The 23,528-nt window shown below is 44.4% G+C and overlaps 2 protein-coding genes across 5 annotated transcripts in view; one reads left to right on the top strand and one right to left on the bottom strand.

Annotated features, from left to right (window-relative positions):
* Nucleotides 1–20,450, bottom strand: part of soul5 (heme-binding protein soul5) — a 177,205-nt gene extending 156,755 nt beyond the window's left edge. The window contains exon 1 of the mRNA XM_084072545.1: nt 20,446–20,450. Within this exon, the coding sequence (XP_083928671.1) occupies nt 20,446–20,447 (2 nt within the window). The 5' untranslated portion in view covers nt 20,448–20,450. The remainder of the gene's footprint in view (nt 1–20,445) is intronic.
* col5a3a (collagen, type V, alpha 3a) overlaps nt 1–23,528 on the top strand; it is a 62,673-nt gene that overhangs the window by 21,564 nt on the left and 17,581 nt on the right. For 2 of the 4 annotated variants that reach the window (XM_084072539.1, XM_084072540.1), the window contains 41 exons: nt 1–284; nt 1,178–1,297; nt 1,412–1,525; nt 1,660–1,713; nt 1,836–1,877; nt 1,976–2,038; nt 3,541–3,615; nt 3,794–3,877; nt 4,010–4,066; nt 4,426–4,479; nt 4,595–4,648; nt 5,353–5,406; nt 6,222–6,275; nt 7,107–7,160; nt 7,865–7,909; nt 9,408–9,461; nt 9,694–9,738; nt 10,240–10,293; nt 10,549–10,593; nt 11,496–11,549; nt 11,794–11,838; nt 12,768–12,821; nt 13,894–13,938; nt 14,152–14,205; nt 14,294–14,401; nt 15,089–15,142; nt 15,487–15,540; nt 15,694–15,738; nt 16,267–16,320; nt 16,741–16,785; nt 16,942–16,995; nt 17,472–17,525; nt 17,865–17,918; nt 18,283–18,390; nt 18,748–18,837; nt 19,057–19,110; nt 19,304–19,411; nt 20,066–20,173; nt 20,636–20,689; nt 20,908–20,961; nt 22,074–22,181. The exon at nt 1–284 is cut by the window's left edge and continues 241 nt beyond it. In XM_084072539.1, coding sequence (XP_083928665.1) covers nt 1–284; nt 1,178–1,297; nt 1,412–1,525; nt 1,660–1,713; nt 1,836–1,877; nt 1,976–2,038; nt 3,541–3,615; nt 3,794–3,877; nt 4,010–4,066; nt 4,426–4,479; nt 4,595–4,648; nt 5,353–5,406; nt 6,222–6,275; nt 7,107–7,160; nt 7,865–7,909; nt 9,408–9,461; nt 9,694–9,738; nt 10,240–10,293; nt 10,549–10,593; nt 11,496–11,549; nt 11,794–11,838; nt 12,768–12,821; nt 13,894–13,938; nt 14,152–14,205; nt 14,294–14,401; nt 15,089–15,142; nt 15,487–15,540; nt 15,694–15,738; nt 16,267–16,320; nt 16,741–16,785; nt 16,942–16,995; nt 17,472–17,525; nt 17,865–17,918; nt 18,283–18,390; nt 18,748–18,837; nt 19,057–19,110; nt 19,304–19,411; nt 20,066–20,173; nt 20,636–20,689; nt 20,908–20,961; nt 22,074–22,181 — 2,864 coding nt within the window. The remainder of the gene's footprint in view (nt 285–1,177; nt 1,298–1,411; nt 1,526–1,659; nt 1,714–1,835; nt 1,878–1,975; nt 2,039–3,540; nt 3,616–3,793; nt 3,878–4,009; nt 4,067–4,425; nt 4,480–4,594; nt 4,649–5,352; nt 5,407–6,221; nt 6,276–7,106; nt 7,161–7,864; nt 7,910–9,407; nt 9,462–9,693; nt 9,739–10,239; nt 10,294–10,548; nt 10,594–11,495; nt 11,550–11,793; nt 11,839–12,767; nt 12,822–13,893; nt 13,939–14,151; nt 14,206–14,293; nt 14,402–15,088; nt 15,143–15,486; nt 15,541–15,693; nt 15,739–16,266; nt 16,321–16,740; nt 16,786–16,941; nt 16,996–17,471; nt 17,526–17,864; nt 17,919–18,282; nt 18,391–18,747; nt 18,838–19,056; nt 19,111–19,303; nt 19,412–20,065; nt 20,174–20,635; nt 20,690–20,907; nt 20,962–22,073; nt 22,182–23,528) is intronic. The other 2 variants (XM_084072542.1, XM_084072541.1) reach the window with 2 other exon arrangements.

The following is a 23,528-nucleotide window of genomic DNA, read 5'->3' as shown; positions in this document are numbered from 1 at the left end:
CGTTACCTGAGTATCTCTCCCAAGAGCCCTTCCAGCCCACAGAGTTCCCCCACACTGAAATGACCGCCGAATCGGTCACTCCCGCACAGGCCGACGAGGAGAACCTGGTGGAGATGCCCAACTATCAACCAGACTTAAACGCTGAGATGGCCGCCAAAGCAATCACTTCCACCCAGACTTATGACGAGACGCTGGTGGACATGCCCACCCATGAACCAGATTTAAACGCTGAGGCTCCGTCCGCGATGCCCAGTGCAGTGCCCGCAGAGGAGGTTGCGGTGGAGGTAGACCACGTCCCCACTAGATCCCCTTCCTCCTTGCTCCTAAGCCAGACTCCTAACTCATCCCGAGCACTCCCTCACTACCTCTTAACCCTAGAGAGCACTTATTCCCTCTTCCAGTTGTCTGTCAAAACCATCACCACCACCACTAACCCAAACCATCCTAATCATCATCTCTATCCACCTCCTGGAATGTAGAGGATGCTATGGTACTAGTCACCATAGTATATGTGTTGTACACATATCTATTCCTAGTTGATTGTGTTAGTATCTTGTCCTAGTAGGGCATAGATTCCATGCATAGCACCCATACCATCTGATAGTGTGGTATGCATGGAGCATCAGTGTTTGTTCCTGCGTGCGTGAATTGCTGAAATTCATTCAAGGTGGATATCAACCTCAGATATCACCCTGAAGTTCTGAAGCATCACTATTTTAAATCAGACTTCTTCTGAATATCCCTTATTATGAGCAACAGCAAAACAAAACTAAACAAACTGATTCTGCAATTCCCTTTAAAGCTTGTTGTTGGCTAATTTCCAATGTCAACTTGTTTTCATACTACTACATGCTGTAGCTGCCATGCTGCCATCTGGTTGTGTGATGCACCCGCATCAGCTAATTACTACACCCCAGCATCATGATTAACTGCACACCCGACAGCCTGGACAATGTGTAACCTGCACAAATCTTGTAACACCCACCTGTGTTCCTAACATTCCTATCAAACAAACTGTACAGAGCAGGAAGCACTGTGCATTAACGAGAAGTGCTTATGCCTAATTTATACTCACAAAGTATAAATTAACACATTAGTGTCTCCTAATGTGTTAATTTAGGAGACACTGGTTGACCATGGCAATCAGTCTAATTTGGGTCTGTGTGTCGGTATGCAGGAGGACAGACCAGTGAAGAAGCCAGTGGTGGAGGAGTATGATGAGGAATTATACGGTAACCTCTACGATGACCTCGACGTTTCCACGGTAACAGTGGGCCCCAATGTCACTGATTATGAGGTAGGTTGAATTTGGATTACACAGTGAGTCGAGGATCCTGCTGTGTACTGTAGATGTGAGCAGTTTTCAGATTCAGGGCAGCTGTCGCTGATGCACCTCTACGTTTATCGACAGATGCTGGAGTATGCAGACCTCAAGAACGAGACCCACGAGTATGAGGAGTATGAGCTGTATGAGGATGGCTACGGCTTTGCAGAGCGCGAAGGAGCAGAGACATGGGATGGACAGGTGAAATCAACTGTCCGCCTTGATCTCAAATTGATCTCACACATCAAGTGCAGTACAGTAGCTACAGTATATGCCGGTGTCACTTGCCAGGCTCACTGATTGCCAACTTGTTGTTTTCTGTCTGTCTACCTCAGGCTAGCGTCAGAGCAGAGAAAGGCGAAAAGGGAGAGCCAGCCATAATCGAACCGGTAAGTTGTGGCAGTGGACTAAATGTACAAAATCATAACTTTACTTTGGAAAACATACAGGACTGAGGCAACACTGTGCTACGTTACGCTATGTGTCATGTTGTATCTGCGCTTATTCACAGGGTACATATGTGGAAGGACCCCATGGCGTACCAGGGCCCCCGGTAAGCCTACCAAGTTCTGTAGTATTACAGTAAGCTGGCATGCAGCAGTGGTCATTAATGCTGTCCTTTCATACTAACTGTCCGTGTTTTCCCTGCAGGGTCTTCCTGGTATTATCGGGCCAACCGGCCCTCCAGGACCAATAGGAGACCCTGGTGACATGGTGAGTGTGCCGCCCTGCTGGTTATAGGAATTGAGTTTCTTTGTAGACTGTCCAAAGGGCTGGCCGACATTAATTTGGCTAGCCAGTACACCCATGACACGAGAACAGAGCTGGGGGTCTGGCCAAGACCTCATATTGAAGTATGTCCATTGTGATACAATGACCTAGCTCACTGGACTGAACCTGCCGGGCATAGTGGATGGTCGATGACTCACACATGCTATTTTCTTCTGTGTGTGTGCGTGTGCGTGTGCGTGTGCGTGTGCGTGCGTGTGCGTGTGCGTGCGTGCGTGCGTGTGTATGTGTTTTTTCATTTGCAAAGTCATTCCTTCCTGATAAGTGACCCTCATACACAGGCTCTGATAGATGTTCAGTCATTTTCGATGTGGATGTTTTTATGATGTTGTTCCGCTTAGATGATGATGGCCACCTATTACGCTGCAGTGCTCCATTGCTTTCAAATATCAAGCTCAATCATTATGCACACTCTCTAGAACTTTTACACCTTAGGTTTAACATGCATCCTGATAATTAAAGACTTGTCTTTTCCATTCTATGATATACAGTATATCTTCTGTGTATATGTATATATATATATATATATATATATATATATATATATATATACACACACACACACACACACACACACACACACACACACACACACACACACACACACACACACACACACACACACACACACACACTGTTTACAGTAAATGCCAGGGTAGTATAGTCTGTAAACAATGACAACAGCTGTCCTGAATGTTCCAACCTTTGCAAGCGTCCTGTTTGTAACTGCTGTCCTGGGAAATGACATCAGCTATCACAGCAGAAACAGCTGTTAGCTACCTATCTAGCCAACAAATAACATATTTGTTTCAATAATTCTTATTGTTCTAAATTTGATAGTGGTATAAACAGCTGATGGGATGTTGAAAGGGGTTTCATACCTGTCCTAGCGGTAACAGAAACCATCAATAACATAGACAGACTGACAACAGCAGAGACCGTAGGCACTAGGCAGCAGCAAATGATTTGTTTGTATAACCAGTGATTGACAGAGGAATCTGTCATGCCTCATGCCTTCAATATTTAATGTAGCGCCTATAAGTACATTAGGCAATTAAACGGATGTATCAGGTCGAAAAACCTGAGGCATCTATTTAATCCGTTTAAAGCTGTGTAGAAAATGTATAAGCAGAAGCCAGGTAGACAGTGAGTGACGTGCCCTGTGGAAATGTTTTACAGAGATTAGATTGCAGGGAGGCTTCTCTCTCTCTCTCTGTTTAGACTTGTGTGCTTATACTCAATCCCTCCCATATGCTGTTTACTTGCAGTACAATGCAAACACACACACGCGCACGCACACACACACACACACACACACACACACACACACACACACACACACACACACACACACACACACACACACACACACACACACACACACACACACACACACACACTCATCCACCTATCTGTTTTTCTTCCAGGGTCCACCTGGCCGTATGGGTATGGCTGGGGTTGATGGGATACCAGGTCTTCCAGGCACTATGCTGATGTTGCCAGTAAGAATTAAGAAAAATATATAATCACACACACACAAGCCATCATTTTGTACTAATGTCCTGCAGTAGCAGCACCACAAGGGGGAGCTGTGTGACTGAACTTCATTTACATGTGCTGGACCATGGAGAGTTCTTCGGGGTAGTGACTAAACTAAACCGCTGTGTTTACTCCTCCCAGTTCCAGCACGGGGGCGATGCTCGGAAGGGGCCTGTGGTGTCTGCTCAGGAGGCACAAGCCCAGGCTATCCTGCAACAGACAAAGGTACAGCTAGCTACAGTGGGAAGTTATCACAAAGAGACATCATCTCCCATAACATCCATTGCACATTGAACAGTAGATAGATAGCGCACATGGCATGCATTTTTACAATCCAGTATTCTCTTTTTTTTCCAGCTGTCACTGAAGGGACCCCCAGGTCCGTTGGGTCTGACTGGTCGACCAGGCCCCGTGGTAAGAGTGTCTCTGACCTTGGCCATGTGTGGACCATAGCCCAAGGGTTCCCCAACCTTCCATCTTAACCTTACCAGGCTTGTGTGCCCTGTGTGCATGCTCTGCTCTCCAGTCTCCACTGTATCCCATAATCCCTGATCATTATGCGCGCTCATTTCTCTGTTCAGTATCTCCGCAGTCAAATTTGATCTTGACATAAATCTACTGTATGCCAGGATGGAATGACCTCGGAGTAACACAGATGAATGGATATTTAACTCATTTGTGTGTCCTTGTGTTTGTTTGGTTGTGAGTTTGACTGAGCACTGTAAAACCCCCCTGTAGATTGTCTCTCATGCCTTCTTGTTCCTGTGCTGCAGGGTCTACCAGGCTCGTCTGGGCTGAAAGGAGATGGCGGAGACAATGGCCCTTCTGTAAGACCAGGCTGTGTTTATACAATTCACTGATCTGTCATACCACTCTCTGTCTCTGTGACTGTTGATTTACTCTTGTCCCTTTGGCCATGTCCTTGCGTCTCTCTCTGTATAGGGACCTCGTGGAATGCCAGGCCCTGCAGGACTTAATGGAAAGGCAGGAAAGAGGGTGAGATTTCAATGCATGAATCAAGCAATCAATCAATCAATCAATCAATCAATCAATCAATCAATCAATCAATCAATCAATCAATCAATCAATTAGTCAATCACTCAGTTTTTATTTATATGTCACCAAAGCTATCATGATAATTTACTCATACAGCAGGCCAAGACCATACTTGAATTTAAGATTTCTAGATAGATTGTGATTGTACACCAGATATTGTATTCCTCTTGGCAGTAGTCTGGGAGGGTTAGCGTCGGAGCTTGGACAGCAGGGGCGCGGCCACTGCGTTGTGATTCAAATCAACAGCCAATGAAGAAAAGGGGGCGGGATCCACATGCAGTGGGTGATGCATCTAAATAGGATCGACGGGAAGCAATTTCCCCTTGAGAAATTTCGGCCGCCATTGTTGTGTACTGCTGTTTGCCTCTCGTCGGACTTTTTAGACGAGTTGCACAGCTCTCAGACCGGTAAGAGGCGTGTCCGCTCAGATTCAGAGCGTGACGTACATCCCGCCCACAAATACCAGGGCTGTGGCCCAGAAGTTCCTCGCCAGAGCTGGCGAAAACTTCTGGGAACTCAGATTATCTTGGCAGTAACGTACAGTATCTGTATCTGCTTACATTTTGCTAGCCACAATAACGGCACGGTGTGTGTGATGTACTATGAATCTATGTTTTGACACCATTAATGTGTCTCTCTCACAGGGGCGGGCAGGTACAGATGGAGGTCGTGGAGCGCCAGGTGAAACGGGGTCTAAGGTACGCCCCCTGAAATCACATGACATTGCACTGGTCATAATATCATTGAAAATAAAGCCTTCCGACCTAACTCCATCACCACTCTGCAACATGTTGGTAGTTTGCAGCAATCATGGAACTAAAGTTGAATCTATATTTTTGGGTCGGCTTGCGATTAATTCAAAGTTTCTCTAAGCCACAGTGTCACATTATGTTTTATGTTGTTTAGGTCTTATTGTAACAAATGACACTCACTAGCAAGTGTACGCCTCCAGGTAGACAATGCTCACAGTTTATTATATGCATTGTCAACTTAGTTCATTCCACTGCCTACAGTAACAGCTGCAGGATGGGTGTAGTAAATAAATTAGACCCCCTCTGGTCCCAGGTGTGACAGAAACAGCAGGGCCTTTATCAGTCAAAGCAACATCTAAGCAGACCTCCAGCTAATCTGAGAACCCCCTCTCCCTAATGGAACCACACACACACACACACACACACACACACACACACACACACACACACACACACACACACACACACACACACACACACACACACACACACACACACACACACACACACACACACACACACACACACACACACACACACACACACACACACACACAGCAGATGGGAGGCTCACACTTCACCAAATATTTGCAAATGAACACGTGTGTGCTGGTATTTGTGTGCACATGCTTGAGCTCATGTGTGTGCGTCTGAGTGAACACACGTAATTGTGTGCATATTTACTCATACAGTAGGTGAGTGTTTGCAAAGCCGTGCATTAGTGCAGTTGTTAATGCGATTGCTTCTCGATTTCTCCTCAGGGTGACAGAGGCTTTGATGGGCTGCCAGGTCTCTCGGGAAACAAGGGCCACAGAGTGAGTTGTGCGTGTGTCACGCTCCGAAAATAGCCGATGTACAAGCTCACAACACGTTGCAGCGCGCCGTGTTGTGAGTTTGTCGATCGGCTATTTTCGGATAAATCAGGCTTCAGCATCGAGCACTAACTACACTTTGATTATGCATGTACTGTATCATTTTCTGATGATGACCATTACAAATACCTATCCAGATCACAGGTTGATGTGAATTTACTGTATATGCTGTGCGTACTTGTTTAACTTGATTTATATCATAATATCATGGTAAAAGGATATCTCTCTCTCTCTCTCTCTCTCTCTCTCTCTCTCTCTCTCTCTCTCTCTCTCTCTCTCTCTCTCTCTCTCTCTCTCTCTCTCTCTCTCTCTCTCTCTCTCTCTCTCTCTCTCTCTCTCTCTCTCTCTCTCTCTCTCTCTCTCTCTCTCTCTCTCTCTCTCTCTCTCTCTCTCTCTCTCTCTCTCTTAGAGTTCTCAAATTCTGCCTGAACCCGACCCTACCCGGGCTGACGTTTTCGGGCCGCGCCGGGCCCCAAAATATATGCTAATTAGTCGGGCCGGTCCGAGCTTTGGGTTCTATGAAAAAAAATTATATGCTAAGCACATAATAACCATAATCACATAATTATGGTTATTGAAAGTATGGTAATTGTAGGGCCCAGTTAGGGCCTGGCCTTAATTTTCAGGCCCGTTGAGAACTATACACTCTGTCTGTCTGTCTGTCTGTCTGTCTGTCTGTCTGTCTGTCTGTCTGTCTGTCTGTCTGTCTGTCTGTCTGTCTGTCTGTCAATGCTTATGTTTGATGCAACTCTCACATCATGCATGTCCTTGCAGGGGGAAAGAGGGAAGCTTGGTCCACATGGTCTTGAAGGACAATCAGGAGAGAAGGTGAGAACATAGCATTTTCTCTCTCTCTCTCTCTCTCTCTCTCTCTCTCTATGTGCTGTACAGTTCAGTTTTACTTGTGTATCAATGTATTGTATCCACAATCCCGTCCAGGTCAATGGGTGTATTCTACAGTCATTTGGATGAACAAGCCGCCACAGATCAGAGTGGTGTTGCAATGTTGAGATTAAATAGTAATTGACTGCATTTTTAATGCCTCTCCCTCAGCTGGCCCGGGTTCACTCAACATGAAGTTACGCAAAACTTATGAAATACCACAGTGGCATACATTCAGAGAATATGAAAGCTCTCCTGTAGACGCTCGCTGAAGACAGATTCTAATCTTCATAGACAGATGAGTGCAGTGAAAAACAGCAGACGTGCTCTTGGCTTCAAGAAAGTTGAGTCAGTTGAGCTGTCACACACATTTTATCTCCAATAGTCTCTGGTTCCATGTTTCATTCATGAAGAGATATAAATGTACCCGTGCCTGAGGTAGACACAGAGAGGAGCATATTTACTGTAAAACCCGATGTATACTTTGTCGTACAATGGAGTCGTGCGCCGTAAATAGCAGATCTACAAGCATACGCTTGTACGCTGCATCCGCCAAGCGTTGTGGCCTTGTAGATCTGCTATTTCCGGCATGTGACTACAGTATGTATCTGGCATATGTCTGTTTAACCTGTTGTCTTCTTTTATCACAGGGTCATGATGGACCTGTGGGGCCCAGCGGGCAGCCAGGTGAACCTGTGAGTTATGGAACACACACACACACACACACACACACACACACACACACGCACGCACACACACACACGCACACACATACGCACACGCACATGCACGTGCGCACACGTGACATGTGCATCACTTTAGAAAGTTAAGATCCACTGAAGGACCCTGTAATCAGTGTTCATCCTGGCATGAATAACGTATTAAAAGGTGCTGTTCAGGGCTCCTTGAAAAATATAAAATATTTATACGTATCATTTGCAAAGAATACTATTGCATTTGCAAATGCTACAAAATAGGTTCTTATCGCACCTTTGGACTTCTATGGAGCCCGGAGGCTCTCAGATGCACCGCGGCAGAATCATTCATTTGTACAGTGTTGTGTCTGCGGTCGGCTGGTGCGCACAGAGGCTGATTGGCTATGACTCACATTCTCTCTTTCACCCAGCAGGTGAGGATGAGACCCAGCGAGGGTCCGTCCCTCTAAATGGATCACCCGTTGCAGGGAGAAATAGAGTGCTATGTGAGACATGTTAGGAGGGCTGTGTTAACCCATTGAGACCTGAAGCCGATTCTACATGTCTCCTATTTCTCAACAGTATTCTGAAAAACCTATGTTGGCTCTCAAACTTTTTCATGTCAAGGACCCCCAAAAGTATATCTATTTGGCCGCGGACCCCCATCAAAATATTTTGTTCCAGGGACCCCCCAGAAGCAAAGATTTGAGTTAAAAATGTTCGCTTTAAAAATATATATATTCAAAGATTTGCACACATTTTCAAGATTTTTCGAAAAATAGCAGATCTACAAGCTCGTAGCGCGGCACTCGGTGCCGCGCTATGAGCTTGTATATCTGCTATTTTTGAATAGCCCAAAGTGTAAAATAATGCTTTTTAGCCCAAATCTAAAAATGACACAGTTCCAGGTCTTAATGGGTTAAACCGCAAAGACACAGGCAAGGACAGGCGTTAACCACTTTAACCCTATTCTGTCCCTATTCTGGGCATGCAGATCGGGTATTTTCTCGGGCAAACGACACAATCGTACAAAATTAGGCATTAGCTGTTTTGATTGGGGGGCAAAGGCGACGCGGGGAGGGAGGAAGATGAATGAATGGGAGATAGAATGAGATAAGAGTGTGCAGAGAGGAGAGGTAAAAAAAAAAAACAGAAATGCTGGCCTGAATGATTATATTTCCATATCAATCACTTCCCAGGAGATCACAGATGTGGCGTCGGAACAGGTGGCTTGGCCAGCCTACAAAGAGAGAGGCTGACAAAAACAGAACGCACTAACACGCTCTTACAAACACAGCACTAGCAGTCTCCCTAGTCATGCATACAGATAGTCTCTCTCTCTCTCTATCGCTCACTCTCTCTCATTCTCTTTTATTCGGCCTCTCAATACATCAGCACTCCTGCTCTGATTTGTTCTTTAGTATTCTGCACTCACACACAACCACATCCTGCATGCAGGTTGGCTGTTGTTGACGCTTTTGTTGTGTTTTGTCTCTAGGGCGCTCGGGGTCTTGTAGGACCAAGGGGCTCCGCCGGCCCGCCCGGCCAACGGGTAAGTCGGCATCGTCGCCATTAATGAATCGCTTTCGATTCAGTCTGGCGAACTCAGCCAGTTGTTCTCTGTGGGATTATCGGCATCACAACAATGAAAACTGGCAGACAGTTTATTTTTGTTTGTAATATTCTGTGAATGTATTCATCAGACGTGTTGAAATTCTAATTCTAAATCTTGTGTGCGTGCGTTTGTGTGCGTGTGTGTGCGTGTGCGTGTGTGTCCTTATCAGGGTATCACTGGAGTTGATGGAATCCAAGGGTCAAAGGGCAACCTGGTCAGTCCTATTAACTTTTTTATGTTCTTATCTCATTACCAAAACTATCTTTAGATAAACCTAGTCTCTAACTATTATATGTAAAGCAAAATTACATTAAATGACAAGGCAATTATGGGATTTCATTTAATTGAAGGTTAAATTGTCAGCACAGCAAAGGGCACACTGATATGCAAAACCAGTATCAAGTATCGTAATGCTTAATTTATACTCCGTCGAACGAATATGACTGATCTACAGTTAGATTGTAGGTCAGCTTTCAAGTATTAATCAGGGTTAACCACTTAAGCCCTATATACTTCGAATGACTAATAGCCGATCTACAAGCTCGCTCACATGTGTCACATAATGAAACGTTGAAGAGCTTTTAGAGCTTGTAGATCTGCTATTTTACGTTGTTTAATGGTAAACATCCCAGGTAAACATGAACCTGTTTACCTGGGATGGTAACAGGTTGGGATGAGGACTTTATGATCAGGATCATACTGTTTCTATCCACAGGGAACGGCTGGAGACATGGGCCCCGCGGGTCAACAAGGAAATCCAGGAATACAGGTACCTCACCGTGGCCTGACACACCATTCCAACTTTGTATTTAGGCCATATGACCACAGATGCACACAATCCTGTTAATTTGTACAAAATGTACAAATGTATCCACAATGTAGACCCGTAAGCGTCCATTTGGTTACATGAATAAATTGGATAAATTCACACTGAGGATTTTACTGTGTACACAGACATACCGCCATATTTTCTTCCTGTATGCGATGCTAAACCTTGACATGGTGCTTTTCTCTGGTCCACTAGGGTTCGTCTGGCCCCCAGGGTCCCATTGGACTGCCTGGAGAGAAGGTAAGACCGCACATCTCTGTTCTAATTTCTCAATCAAAGCTGCGACCTCGTCACCCCTGTCAACGCGACCCCCCTTTAGAGGAGGCCAGCTGAGTTTGGCAGCGTGACCTGCATCTAGCTTTTGTGGCTGCACAGACTAAATGGAGGACAGGGGGTGGTGTGGGTGGGCTAGATGGGAAATCGATACCTAACCTAAGAAACATACACCAAAGAACACACAGGCTTTAGGGATTCATTCAGTCAGTCAGTCAGTCCACACACACACACACACACACACACACACACACACACACACACACACACACACACACACACACACACAGAGTAGTCACATGGTGCACCATGGTGCTCTCCAAGGTGCTGATCCTGCTGCAGGGAGTATTCTGACAAAAACACATTAATGATTGCTCGTTCACACTTATTAGTAATGTTGATAGGCTAATGTGCTTTTAATAGCCTGTGTTGGCGTCATTATGAAGCTCAAATATGTTTTACGGCTAAACAGTTTTGATATTTTATTATATTTTTACTGCCAAAAATGGCTGCTAAGATTGCTGACCTCTGAGCTAGCTATTTGCCACAGGCACGATGAAGTAGGGGATGTTCCAGTGCTTATAGTGATGTGAGCCTATGGTGCAGTAGGGGATGTTCCAGTGTTTATAGATGATGTGAGCCTATGTTGCAGCAGGGGATGTTCCAGTGTTTATAGACGATGTGAGCCTATGGTGCAGCAGGGGATGTTCCAGTGTTTATAGATGATGTGAGCCTATGGTGCAGCAGGGGATGTTCCAGTGTTTATAGATGATGTGAGCCTATGGTGCAGCAGGGGATGTTCCAGTGTGTAGCTCTCAGGGAGGAGATGAGGTGTCCTCTTCATGTGTGTCTTTGTCTGTTGTGCACAGGGTCCCCAGGGAAAAGGAGGCCTGCTGGGTCTAGCTGGTAATGATGGTCCCAATGTAAGTACGAATGCATACACTGCGCGAGCGCGCGCGCACACACACACACACACACACACACACACACACACACACACACACACTCAACAGCGTTGGGTGAAAAAAGCTCGGCCTCCACCGGCCGTGCGTTGGCGAGCTTACAGACCTGCTAATTTTGTTCTGTGACACCATCATACGACGGAGCGTTGGCATTTGTTGTAATTTTTATTACTTACCACAATGCATTTCTGTGTTTCTGCGCCAGGGTCACCCTGGAAGAGAGGGACCTGCAGGAGAAAAGGGCACCATGGTGGGTAACACACAGTAGGCTGCATTGGACCAGTGTGTGCCTACAGTATATATAACATAGCCTATTGTCAGGCAGAAACCTTGTATCTCCATATTTCAATATTTCTCTTTCTGCCCCCATAAATGAATGCATATTATGCATAAATGAATGTTGATTTGGTGTTGCCTCAATCATACAGGTTGATGCTTTTTTTGTGGTGAAAAATCAACTTTGTTTTCCAAAAAGTATTGCGTCACTTTATCAGCACAAAATATTAGCATTCTCTGTGTATGTACTCATGATACTAACAGCACTTGATGTTTGAGTAAGGAAGGACCTTTGATCATATCACAGTGTTATCTTAAAATATCTACAGATTGTGCATATAATGCCAGGTTAAAAGTGGTTAAGTCTGTCTATGGGTTTTATAAATATTGAACCAATAAAAAGCACTAACAAGAGCTTGTGACTAAATTGGATACATTGGAACACAGGTTATTTTTCTTCCATTTCCTGAAAAGTAACGGTTTTGGACATACAATGTTTCCACCCAACAGCAACAATATTGTACACACAGCTGCCTTATCACTAACTCAGTTCTCGTATTCACTTGAAAATGTAATATCATCTCATGTTTAGCCGTCTCTGTTCTGAGATCCAATTTGGGTAGAGACCATTGTGGGGGCGTTCATTCACTCACATTAAGCTACAATCATGCTCACTCCCCATCATTATCTTCCTCGCAGTGCTGCCACTACGTCATTGCGGTCGTTACACCAGAGTGTCAGCCCATTAGAGTCAACCGCACACACATGCTTCCTATGTTCCAGAATCCTCATGAGAAGGGATGGGACACACAATATCAAAGCACTGCGTTCACTCACATCTGCTGTAGGAACATTTTGTACTTCCCCTCGATACTTAAGAGATACTTTCCTATTGTTCTGCAGGGTACACTAGGGGCCCAGGGACCCATTGGCTATCCAGGGACCCGTGGCGTCAAGGTGAGTCATAAAAAGCGTTACGATTGGTCCAGGGTGTCCACTCAGTTCCCTGGTTCCTCAGACGCTTCAGCCTCTGTGTCCGTCTGTATCTCTGTGATGGACAAGCTTCCATCTTGGGTCTTTGACTGACAGCTGACAGGTGGAAGCAGAGAACACTGGCTCTCCAGGGGACTTCTGATAACAGAGTGGGGGAACATTTGATGGACGGGGGATATATCAGTATCAAACGAGAGAGGAGGTGGTGTGCGTGTACTGTACGTGTGAACCCCAGTTTTATCAGTTTGTAATAGTTTGTGAGTGGCACCGTGGCACTCACTGTGCTGTGATTGTCAACACAACTGGCATGTCTCCTCTCCTCCCAGAGAGGACGCCTGACCTTGATGGCAATCATTAGTGTGAAATGAGTGTATGGTCAATAACTGATCGATGGCCATGCAATGTCAGGTCAAGAGTAAATCAATAGACATTTAACCGCTTAAGTCCTATGTTATACTATATCGTACGACGGTGTCATGTGAAAATAGTGATCTACAAGTTCATAACGTGTCGCAATTAATGTTACAGGTCTATAGATGAGGGACAACTTCAGATATTTACATACTAGTACATATATAATTGCATTTTCAAAAGAATTGTATGGAAATGACTTAAAATAATTAAGGTTCTTTATAACTGCTGAAAAAGCAGCATGTATGAATAATCATGACATCATGCGTAGAGGACGTCACTAGTTGTACATGACGGTATTGGCCTATAAATGCACAATGTAAATGTTTCACATTCAAAACCAGCTATATTTGCAATGCCCTGGATGCCTCTCTACTGATTACTGTGGAATTAATTATGCATACAGTATACATTTTTAAAGTATTTAAGTATCCTTGTTTATACAGAACTTGGGTGAGTTTACCAGGGTGGACTTCTTCCACTTTCAATTTAAAAAATCATTCCCAGTATTTTAACATGTTTATGTGACACCCAGCTACTGTTTAGAGCCAGTGGTTTTGCTTAATTTGTTTTATTTGATTTTTTTTTTTTAAACTAAATGTATCTGCTTTTCTCCTTTTCACAGGGAGGAGATGGAGTAAGGGGTCTGAAGGGGGGCAAAGGAGAGAAGGTTAGACAAATGGATTTTCGAGTTAGGCTAGAAGAAGAATATTGATTCATTCTGTCGTTGCAGGCAGTATGTTGTGACTCTTTCTTCCTTGGTGTAATTGTGACACAGTAAACAACTCTAGAGTCGGGACACTTGCTGCAGACTGCAGCAAGAGCCATTCATTAATTACCGTCATTACACACACTGCTCACTCCACCTTCACCTTCTTCACAGGGTGAAGATGGCTTCCCCGGGTTTAAAGGCGACGGGGGTCTCAAGGGAGACAGGGTAAGTGCTCACTCATTTCATTGTGCCTCCTTCTAATTTGTTGTCAGCGGATCATATTCTAATGTTGTTTTCTGTCCCTTGTCTTCAGGGTGACAACGGAGGTTCAGGGCACCGTGGAGAGGACGGACCAGAGGGATTTAAAGGACAATCAGGACCTCTTGGAGAGTCTGGTGGTGCTGGGATAGCAGGAGAGAAGGTACAAAAGTACTGGAGTGCATTAGCATTACCCACATGCAACCCTAAGCTTCCCTATTTGAACAAATAGCAGATCTACAAGCTCACAATGTGGCATGTTGTGAGCTTGTAGATCGACCATTTCTGGCAAAGACATTTGGTGAAGTAGATGGGGAAAAGAAGTAAGTCCTATCATCTAAGTACTGGGTCAGGAAACCTGGTTCCTCAGGTTTTTGAGAGAAAATTGGTACAAATGTAAAGCAATGTCATGTTACTAAAGCCCTCTTAAGTCTTTACAACATAAAACTGACTAAAATCAGGTGAATTCACTACTTTAGACACACTACACTACCTTTGATGAAAATCTTAAAACTACTGTTTTAACAACGTTATAATTAGTTTCTTTTCTTTCTTTTTTCAAACAATATTTCTATGCCCATGTTCCTATTCATGCATTTAATAATGGGTTGTATTAGTTTTATGAAGTTCCTGCTGTGTCGATAGAGACAATACAGTACAGTATTTCATGATGAAAATCGACTTGCATGTCATGGTCTTTCATGTTGACTGATTCATTGACAGTTTTATTAATCCCCAACAGTGAAACCACCACATATTAACAGATAAGACAATAAGGGGGGGGGGGTTCCCATTCCACTGATTGAAAACATAATGAACTGTTCTTCTTTCTTCCTTTAATTCTCTGTAGGGTAAACTTGGTGTGCCAGGGTTGCCAGGATACCCAGGAAGACTAGGGCCCAAGGTGATTTACACTGATAAGCTATTATGATGTGTTAATGTGTCCCCCGCTTCCTTTATCCGCGTTTTAAACGGAAGGATGTGTGTCTTTGGCAGTGCTGCTTCCTGTCTGATTAAATATAAAGGATGATAAATGGCTGATTAAAAAACGGGGTATTTTATTAATAGTTCATTAGCGACATCAATTCATTAGGTGTTGATGAATGGTGTATTTAAGGCTGTATCGGACTCACAGATTAGATTCACTTTAATTCGATACAGTGGTTAATTATACGCTAAGAGACATTGGGGCTGATGTGTGATGAATGGACGGCAGTCACTAATTAACCTCTGTGTGTTGGTCTCAAGGGAGCAGGTGGGTTCCCCGGCTCAGCCGGAGTTTTGGGCGATAAAGGACGAAGGGTGAGTAGTACCACACCAACATTTTTCATCCACATGCACAATACTGTGACTACCGTAGATTGTTCAAAACGCACTGCAGAGCAGAGCGGCAGCTGCACTGTGTGTTGTACAGCAAGTGAATGATAAATGACTCTTACTCTTTTCACGTTGCAGGGTCCAGCTGGCCAGCAAGGATCTGGGGGTCAGAGAGGGCCAAATGTGAGTATAGTTATAGATCATTGGTTCTCAACCTTTTCAGGCCGAGACCCCCCAAAAGAATCATATGTGAACTGGGGACCCCCCCCCCCCCAGCCTGACAAGCACTTGGAATTGTAGGAGTTGACGCATTACATTTAGTTTAACTCGGTTCCACAGATAACATTTTTGAAAATAGCCGATCTACACGCACGTGTTTGTGAGTGGCTATTTTCAAATAACTGAAGTATAAAATAGGGCTTAATTGGTTAATGTATGTTTTATAATAATCCATATCTACAAATAACTTTTAACTAAAGTTGTCAAATAACTGTAGTGGAGTAAAAAGCTAAAAGTAAAGTAAGTATCCAAAAATGGAAATGCTCAAGTAAAGTAAAAGTACCTCAAACCTCAACCTTGAGTAAAATGTACAAAAGTTACTTTCCACCACTGAGAGTGTTCTGTCATCATCTGACATGCCCCACATCTCCATCTTTGTACAGCATGTGCCACTGCCTGCCAACCAGACTGTTGTGTTCTTCTTTTCAACAGGGGGCTCGAGGGGGGAGAGGAGCGAGGGGACCCACCGGAAAACCTGGAGACAAGGTGAGATGAGGCCCCGTAGACACACAAGCACACACACACACACACACACACACACACACACACACACACACAGGCATACAAAAACACAGTCAGACGCACACACAAGCACTCAAACCCACACCTACACACACACACACACACACCTGGCTGTCTCATAAAGTATGGATGAATGTACAGGCCGGATTGCAACTGGTTACCGTTCACTTCTAGATGACAGGCCATCTGCTGCAGTGAGCAGCTACTGTCTGCCAGGGAATGGTACAGTTTACACTCTCCACTTCAAAGCAGCATCCTGGGAAGGATAAAGATTTGTCAGAGTGCAGAAAATCCTAAAATATGGATGGGTTGCCCCAGTCTTATGCAATAACTCTTGTTTTTTATTTTTCTCAATTCCTCTCTGCTGCCTGGTCCGCCTGTCAGGGCACTTCTGGGCATGATGGCCCTCCAGGGACCCCCGGAGATCAGGTAAAAATTCTGCATAACGTAACAACAGGAGCAGAGCGCTGATGTGTTGACACTTTGGCAAAAGCTCATTTGAAATGTCAGACACGATCTCATAGCATAGTAGAGAAAAAGCATGGATGAATATATGGCTCTGATTATCTGTGTTGTTATTTCCAGGGGGCTCACGGGCCACAGGGCAGGAACGGTGATGCAGGAGTTAAAGGGCCAAATGTAAGTGTGAGAAATATATGTTCTATAATCTAAGGTTAGGGTGGTCACTGTATATCTTTGATACTTTGGTGTAGTTCATTACTATTGTATTTTAACCACATGAACCCAAGTGCCCCTATTCTGGGGCAAACATTTGGTGAAAATTGCTCACGACGCGTTGCGTTGCGTGACAAAAGGAGGGGACCAAGGATAAATTGCTAGGAGACAAACAAAGTATAAAGGGTTTTAGTGCTGGTGCTATTTTTTGATTCTCGGATTATTACTTTTTTTCTCATCATTTCCCTGTTGTAGATGTTTATAATTACTATTACTGCTGCCTGCCACAGTATCTGAGGAAACCAGAACAAAAGAAATGTACACTTACACTGTACCAGTGGTTAATGTGAAATTTACTTGTAATTCAAGGATACTCAAACCACATTCTAAACCCATCTTCTGCCGTTGTTCATTAAATATATTACATATCTTTTTTTCAGGGACCCGCAGGGAAAGACGGATTACCAGGTCATCCAGGCCAGCGAGGGGAACCAGTGAGTCACATTTGAACCAAATCAAACTATTACTGTACACAGTTGTTCTGTCTGTCCATCACTGGAATATAAAGCAGCACCCCAAGCTGCCTCACACCATGGCAACAGTCAACATGCCCTGTATAACGCCATGGCATGCAAGTCAAAAGCTGTGCCTTCAGTATTGAATTATTGAAGTTTCAGGCAGAGCACCAAGCTGAGAGGCCTATAGTAAATTCAATAAAAAAAAACTCTGCCTTGCCTGCAGTCCACAGATAACAGCTTCTCAATGTCTGCCTGGCTTTGGCTCAGCGCTTAATAGTGGGTCACAGACTCAATTGTCTCGTCTCATATCCTCAGGGCTTTCAAGGCAAGACCGGACCACCTGGGCCCACAGGAGTTGTCGGACCACAGGTGAGACTGCTAATCGAAAACTCACTGATGATCGACTCTTGTTCTTCACAGTTGTGTGTCTCTTACGTCAGTGTTTCCCAAACTTTTCCATCTCAAGAGCCAAAAGACACATTTGGTGTCTCCCTGGGACCAAAAAAAAAAATATGGATTTTTCAAATGAGATGTATTAAATTAATTTAAAAAATGTTAGAATTTAATTTTAAATAATATTTAAAAAAAAAGGAAAATAATAATAATAATGAGTAAAATGAGAACACATTTTTCCGACTCATTGTTTGAGCAACACTGTTTTACACATGATATATCTCAAATATACCATTCACAAGATGTTCTGATCAGGCCTTGTTCTTGCGGTGGCTTTCAGGGTAAATCTGGTGAGACGGGCCCAACAGGAGACAGAGGACACCCCGGGTCACCAGGACCTCCTGGCGAGCACGGCTTACCTGGATCTGCAGGAAAGGAGGGAGTCAAAGTGAGCTGCGTTCACCTGAACGTCAGAATCCTAATCGCCATTAGGGCGCCGTTATTATCGTTTCATTAAATAAGGCCCAAGGACTCTTCTCAACATCGCTGGAATATCTTAGCTTAACTCATCTTTGCCGCTAATTTGCTAATAAATAACAGAGGAAACCTCGCTGTGCAGAGTGTATTATGCCTCATAAAAGATGAATGTTCCTTCTCGGTGTGACTGCCGGTCGGTGTGATTAATGACCGCATAAGGGTCTGCCGTCTGCCAGCGACCGCTCTTAGATCTAATCCTGTGTGTGTGTGTGCGTGTGCGTGTGCGTGTGCGTGTGTGCGTGTGCGTGTGTGTTTGTGTGGTTTCCAGGGAGACCCAGGACCTGTAGGACTTCCTGGGAAGAGCGGCCCCGCTGGTCTCCGTGGCTTCAGAGGTAGCAGAGGCAGCCCGGGTGCCACGGTAAACTCATCCCTTCACCTCCGCCCACTCCGTCCAGATTGCATCCTCCTGGAAACGTTTAGCCTTGCACAATTTCCAGGGATAATTAACCACTTAAGCCTGATTTACCCTTCGTTGTACCATGCCGATTGTGTCGAGATCTACAATAGCTTGCAAATCAGCTTTAAAAAAAAGATATACGTATATATATATATATATTTTTGGTTTGTGTCTCTTCAGGGTCCAGCAGGTCTAAAGGGGGGAGAGGGCCCACCTGGCGCTGCAGGAGCAATCGTAAGATTTGTTATTACCTTTTTTCCCCCTCAACCCTCATCCCTCAGTCCCCTCCTCCCACCCTCCCATTCCACTATAAAGTCATATAGGATATGAGGACTGTTTCCATGGAGATCAGTAATCATAAAAAAATCATGTGACAACCTTCACTTTTCTCTCTCTCTCTCTCTCTCTCTCCCTCTCCTGTTTCCAGGGTGCCGGTGGCGAGAGGGGGCCGAGCGGACCAGCCGGCGGTATCGGTCAACCTGGGCGGCAAGGTGGCGTGGGCCCTGCAGGGCCGATGGGAGAGAAAGGCGAGCCAGTAAGATTTAGAACATCATTAAATCATTTTTTTGTCCTCGATTACAATCACTGAACATCACTGGCCGAAAGAACACGTCAACGTGCTCTCGCTTCTCTGTGCATCATTATAAGAGGGAGAGGAGTGTGCGTGTTTGTGCGTGTGTGTGTGTGTGTGTGCGCATGTTCGTACAGTATGTGTGTGTGTGTGTGTGTGTGTGTGTGTGTGTGTGTGTGTGTGTGTGTGTGTGCGCGCGTGTCCGTGTGTGTGTGTGTGTGTGTGTGTGTGCGTGCGTGCGTGCGCACGTGTGCGTGTGTGTGTGTGTGTGTATGTGTGTGTGTGCGCGTGTGCGTGTGTGTTCTTCTTCCTAGAATTATACACATCGTTGCTGTAGGGTGGAAACCTCATATGTCCAAAAATAGCAAACGTAGCAGATCTACAAGCTCAAAACGCGTCACTTGCGGATCTTCTACTTTTGATGCTTTAGAGTGACGCTGTAGTATGATCAAGTAGGGCGTTAATTTACGATTAACACAAAGAGGTTCGATTATGGAGATGGGAGGTTTCTGCCAGACAGCGATGACATAATCAATGTGTCATGTGTTGGTTGCACAGGAATAATAAGTACTATGGCAGGTGTTAGATGCATACTGTTCTTTCCCATGTGTTCCTCAGGGAGAGAAGGGCCCCATAGGGCCTGCTGGTCATGATGGGGAACTGGGCCCCTCGGGACTTCCAGGAGCTGCTGGGCCTTCTGGGCCTCCAGGAGAGGATGGAGACAAGGTATTTGGAAGGAGACAGCTAGGCATAGACTGTATACAATTGCTCTAAAAGCAATGGTTCTCAAACTTTCTCATGTCAAGGACCCCCAAATTGATAAGTATTTGGGGGGATTTATGTTAAAAGGTTATCAAAATTATTAAAATGTTGTAACATTTTAAAAAATAGCAGATGTACAAGCTCGCAGCGTGCTGTGAGCATGTAGATCTGCTATTTTTGTATAGCCAACATTTAAATGGATAAAGTGGTTAAAATGATTGTGATTAAAAAAATACATTGTGACAAAAGTTAACTATACTTTAGCTGGGGACCCCCTGGAACCCCCCCAAGGACCCCCAATGCTCTAAAAGTGTATGTGTAGCTACATTATGTGCCGATTAAGGCCTTAATCATACCTATGTGTGTGTGTGTGTGTGTGTGTGTGTGTGTGTGTGTGTGTGTGTGTGTGTGTGTGTGTCTCCACAGGGGGAGACAGGAGGACCAGGGCAGAAGGGCGGCAAGGGAGACAAAGGAGAAGGGGTGAGTTTGAACTTAATACCGTTAATCCTAAATCACATCATTACTTTTCCCCACCAGGAGGCAGAGGACAAATTGCCTCCTAATTGGTTCAGGGTAATTCAGAGTAATAACTGTTTGCCTGCTCCGTCGTGCAGCTGGGAATATTGAGCTGTTTGAGGCTTTCTTCTGCCGAAATGATTTAATGTTCATTGAGCTGTTCCTCGTCTCGTCTCGTCCAGGGCCCCCCGGGACCCGTTGGAATTCAAGGACCGGTCGGCCAGCCAGGACCTTCGGTAGGTGAACAATCTCGATGCATCACGGGTTTGATTTCATTTGATTTATTTCGCTTAAAAAAAAATACAAAAATACAAAAACAGTGCACAAAATATAGGAGGGGAAAGTGCCAGTGTGTATAACTCAACTACCTGTGTATAACTCAATAATAAACATTAACAGAACATGATTTGCAAACATCAATTAGCCAACAAAGTTGGCATGCATGATTATATAAAATTACAAGCTTGACATGATTACATCATCAAATAAAAAAATCAGCAACATAGTTGAAATACATGATTATCCCTGATTAACAATTACATGATTACTGATAATAATAATAAAAAGTCTCCGCCAGCAGACTTGTGTTGGGAATGTTGGGAATGTTCTAATTAGAACATGTTACTGTGTCATAGTAACATGACACAAGTGTCCTATCCGTGTCCTATCCGTCTGTTTTATCCAAACCGTAGTTGGATAAAACTGGTATCCCCACCTGGAGTTACTGTATAACTGTCCTATCCGTCCTGTCTGTATAAGTGTCCTATCCGTCCTGTCTGTATAAGTGTCCTATCCGTCCTGTCTGTATAAGTGTCCTATCCGTCCTGTCTATGTAAGTGTCCTATCCGTCCTGTCTGTGTAAGTGTCCTATCTGTCCTGTCTGTGTAAGTGTCCTATCCAATTGTTACAGTATCCGCCATTTCTCAACCATTTCGTGATTATTCCTGTCTTACCTCACTTTGAAAGAGGCAAAGACTCTTTCAAAGTGACACATGTATTTATAGCCCGTTATATGTCACTAGCCAATCAGATCACACTATTTCACCGTATTGTCAAGTGTCACGTGAGGCTCGACCAATGTTTGCTTGACTGACGGAAAGTGAAAACGAACTCTCCTGGCGGAGACAATAATAAGCCAACATAGTTGACATGATTATATGAAAAGCCATACTGCAAAACAAGCAAACAGGGAATGCGTGCTCAAGTTAACCACTTGAGCGCGTTGTCAGCTTTTAGAGCGGGTATTTTTGGCGAGGGAATTTGGTGTAGACGGGGGAAAAGCGCCAAACTGGTTTGCTGTTTGGTTTTGCTGTGTGCACAGCACTGACGTGTGCGCGCAACGTTTCAGGGTGTGGACGGGGAGTCGGGACCTCGCGGGCAGCAGGGCATGTACGGGCCCAAAGGAGATGAAGGAGCCCGCGGCCACAAGGGGGCCAACGGGCCTGTCGGACTACAGGTAGGAATTTCTAAAATGTCACATCATCACAACTCTGGTATAATTGGACGTACTTTATACATCAGTTCTTGAAGTGGGCCCGGAACGGTTTGCCGGTAGCACCAATGCAGCACCTGCTCTTTTTCTTGCGTTCTGCTAATTAACTAGCTCCACGGGTGTATTTGGGTTCATTTTACACTCATAAAGTTAAAGTTACGCCAAGGATTTTACTGTGCAGGCACACATCGTGTTTGACTCTGTCATTATAGATGATTGTTTTATAGTCCATATACAGTCAAATCAGTTATCAAAAAAGCGTAAAACTATCCATTTTGTTCCTCAGAGATTGTACAAATGTACCCATTTGGTTGCAATTGTACCCTCTCAAAGTTAATTTAACACTGAGGATTGCACTGCAGTGATTCCAGTGAGTTATCACACCATGTAGCCTACAGTCATAAGAGAGACGTAGACTCTCGCTGTAACAGGTTCCTAACTTCCTACAAAATTATGTTCCCACGACAAGTGCTGACACTTTGCAAATTGAGAGTACTCAATGTTTGTTTTCAAAATGTTACCCTGGGAATAAAAAAGAGATGACCTATTCCAAAAGGTTGACAACACTCGACGACCAAGTGATTGAGTTCAATCCACCAAGTGCCACCAGTGCTACTGCACCTGACGAGTGCAAAACTATTTAAAAAAATGTATGTAATTTGTACATCTCTGTCCAAAACTGTTACTTTTCAAGATTCAAATTAAAAAGTAGCAAAAGTAGCAGATGTACAAGCTTGCGGATCTGCTACTTTTGATGCTTTCGTGTGACGCTGTAGTATGATCATAGCGACATTCATTTACGAAAAAAAACACCAAAACTTTAGAATATGGAGATACAGTAAGAGGTTTCTGCCCGACAGCGACGACATAATCAATGTGCATTTGGACAATACATCTCTATTCCATGCGGCGAGGTCACCGAGGACAGTGTTGAGCATTAACCCATTCAATCCGGGAACGTGTCTACAAATGTCTTCTAAATCTTAACAGTTTTCTGAAAAAACGTATGTTGCTATATCAGTGGTGCTCAAAGGCCCACCCTTAAATGATATGTATTTGGCCACTGACCCCTGCTGATACAGTATGTATATCTGCTATTTTTGAATAGCCCAAAGAAATCTTAAAATGACACAGATGCGTTCCCGGTCTTAATGGCTTAAGCCACTCAAATCATTTGGTGCAGAGGTTGAGTTGAATTCAATTTATTTCACATCTAAGTATGAAGTGACATGCACGAGTGCACCTGCACCCAGCTACTGTATCCTCCAAACGTTCTCTAGGCCTTCTCTCTTCATCTGTGAGTCTTACAGT

This window comes from Gymnoscopelus microlampas (assembly GCF_963454915.1).
Source record: "Gymnoscopelus microlampas genome assembly, chromosome: 11".
Taxonomy (NCBI): domain Eukaryota; kingdom Metazoa; phylum Chordata; class Actinopteri; order Myctophiformes; family Myctophidae; genus Gymnoscopelus; species Gymnoscopelus microlampas.
This window is presented reverse-complemented; position numbering and strand designations above follow the sequence as displayed.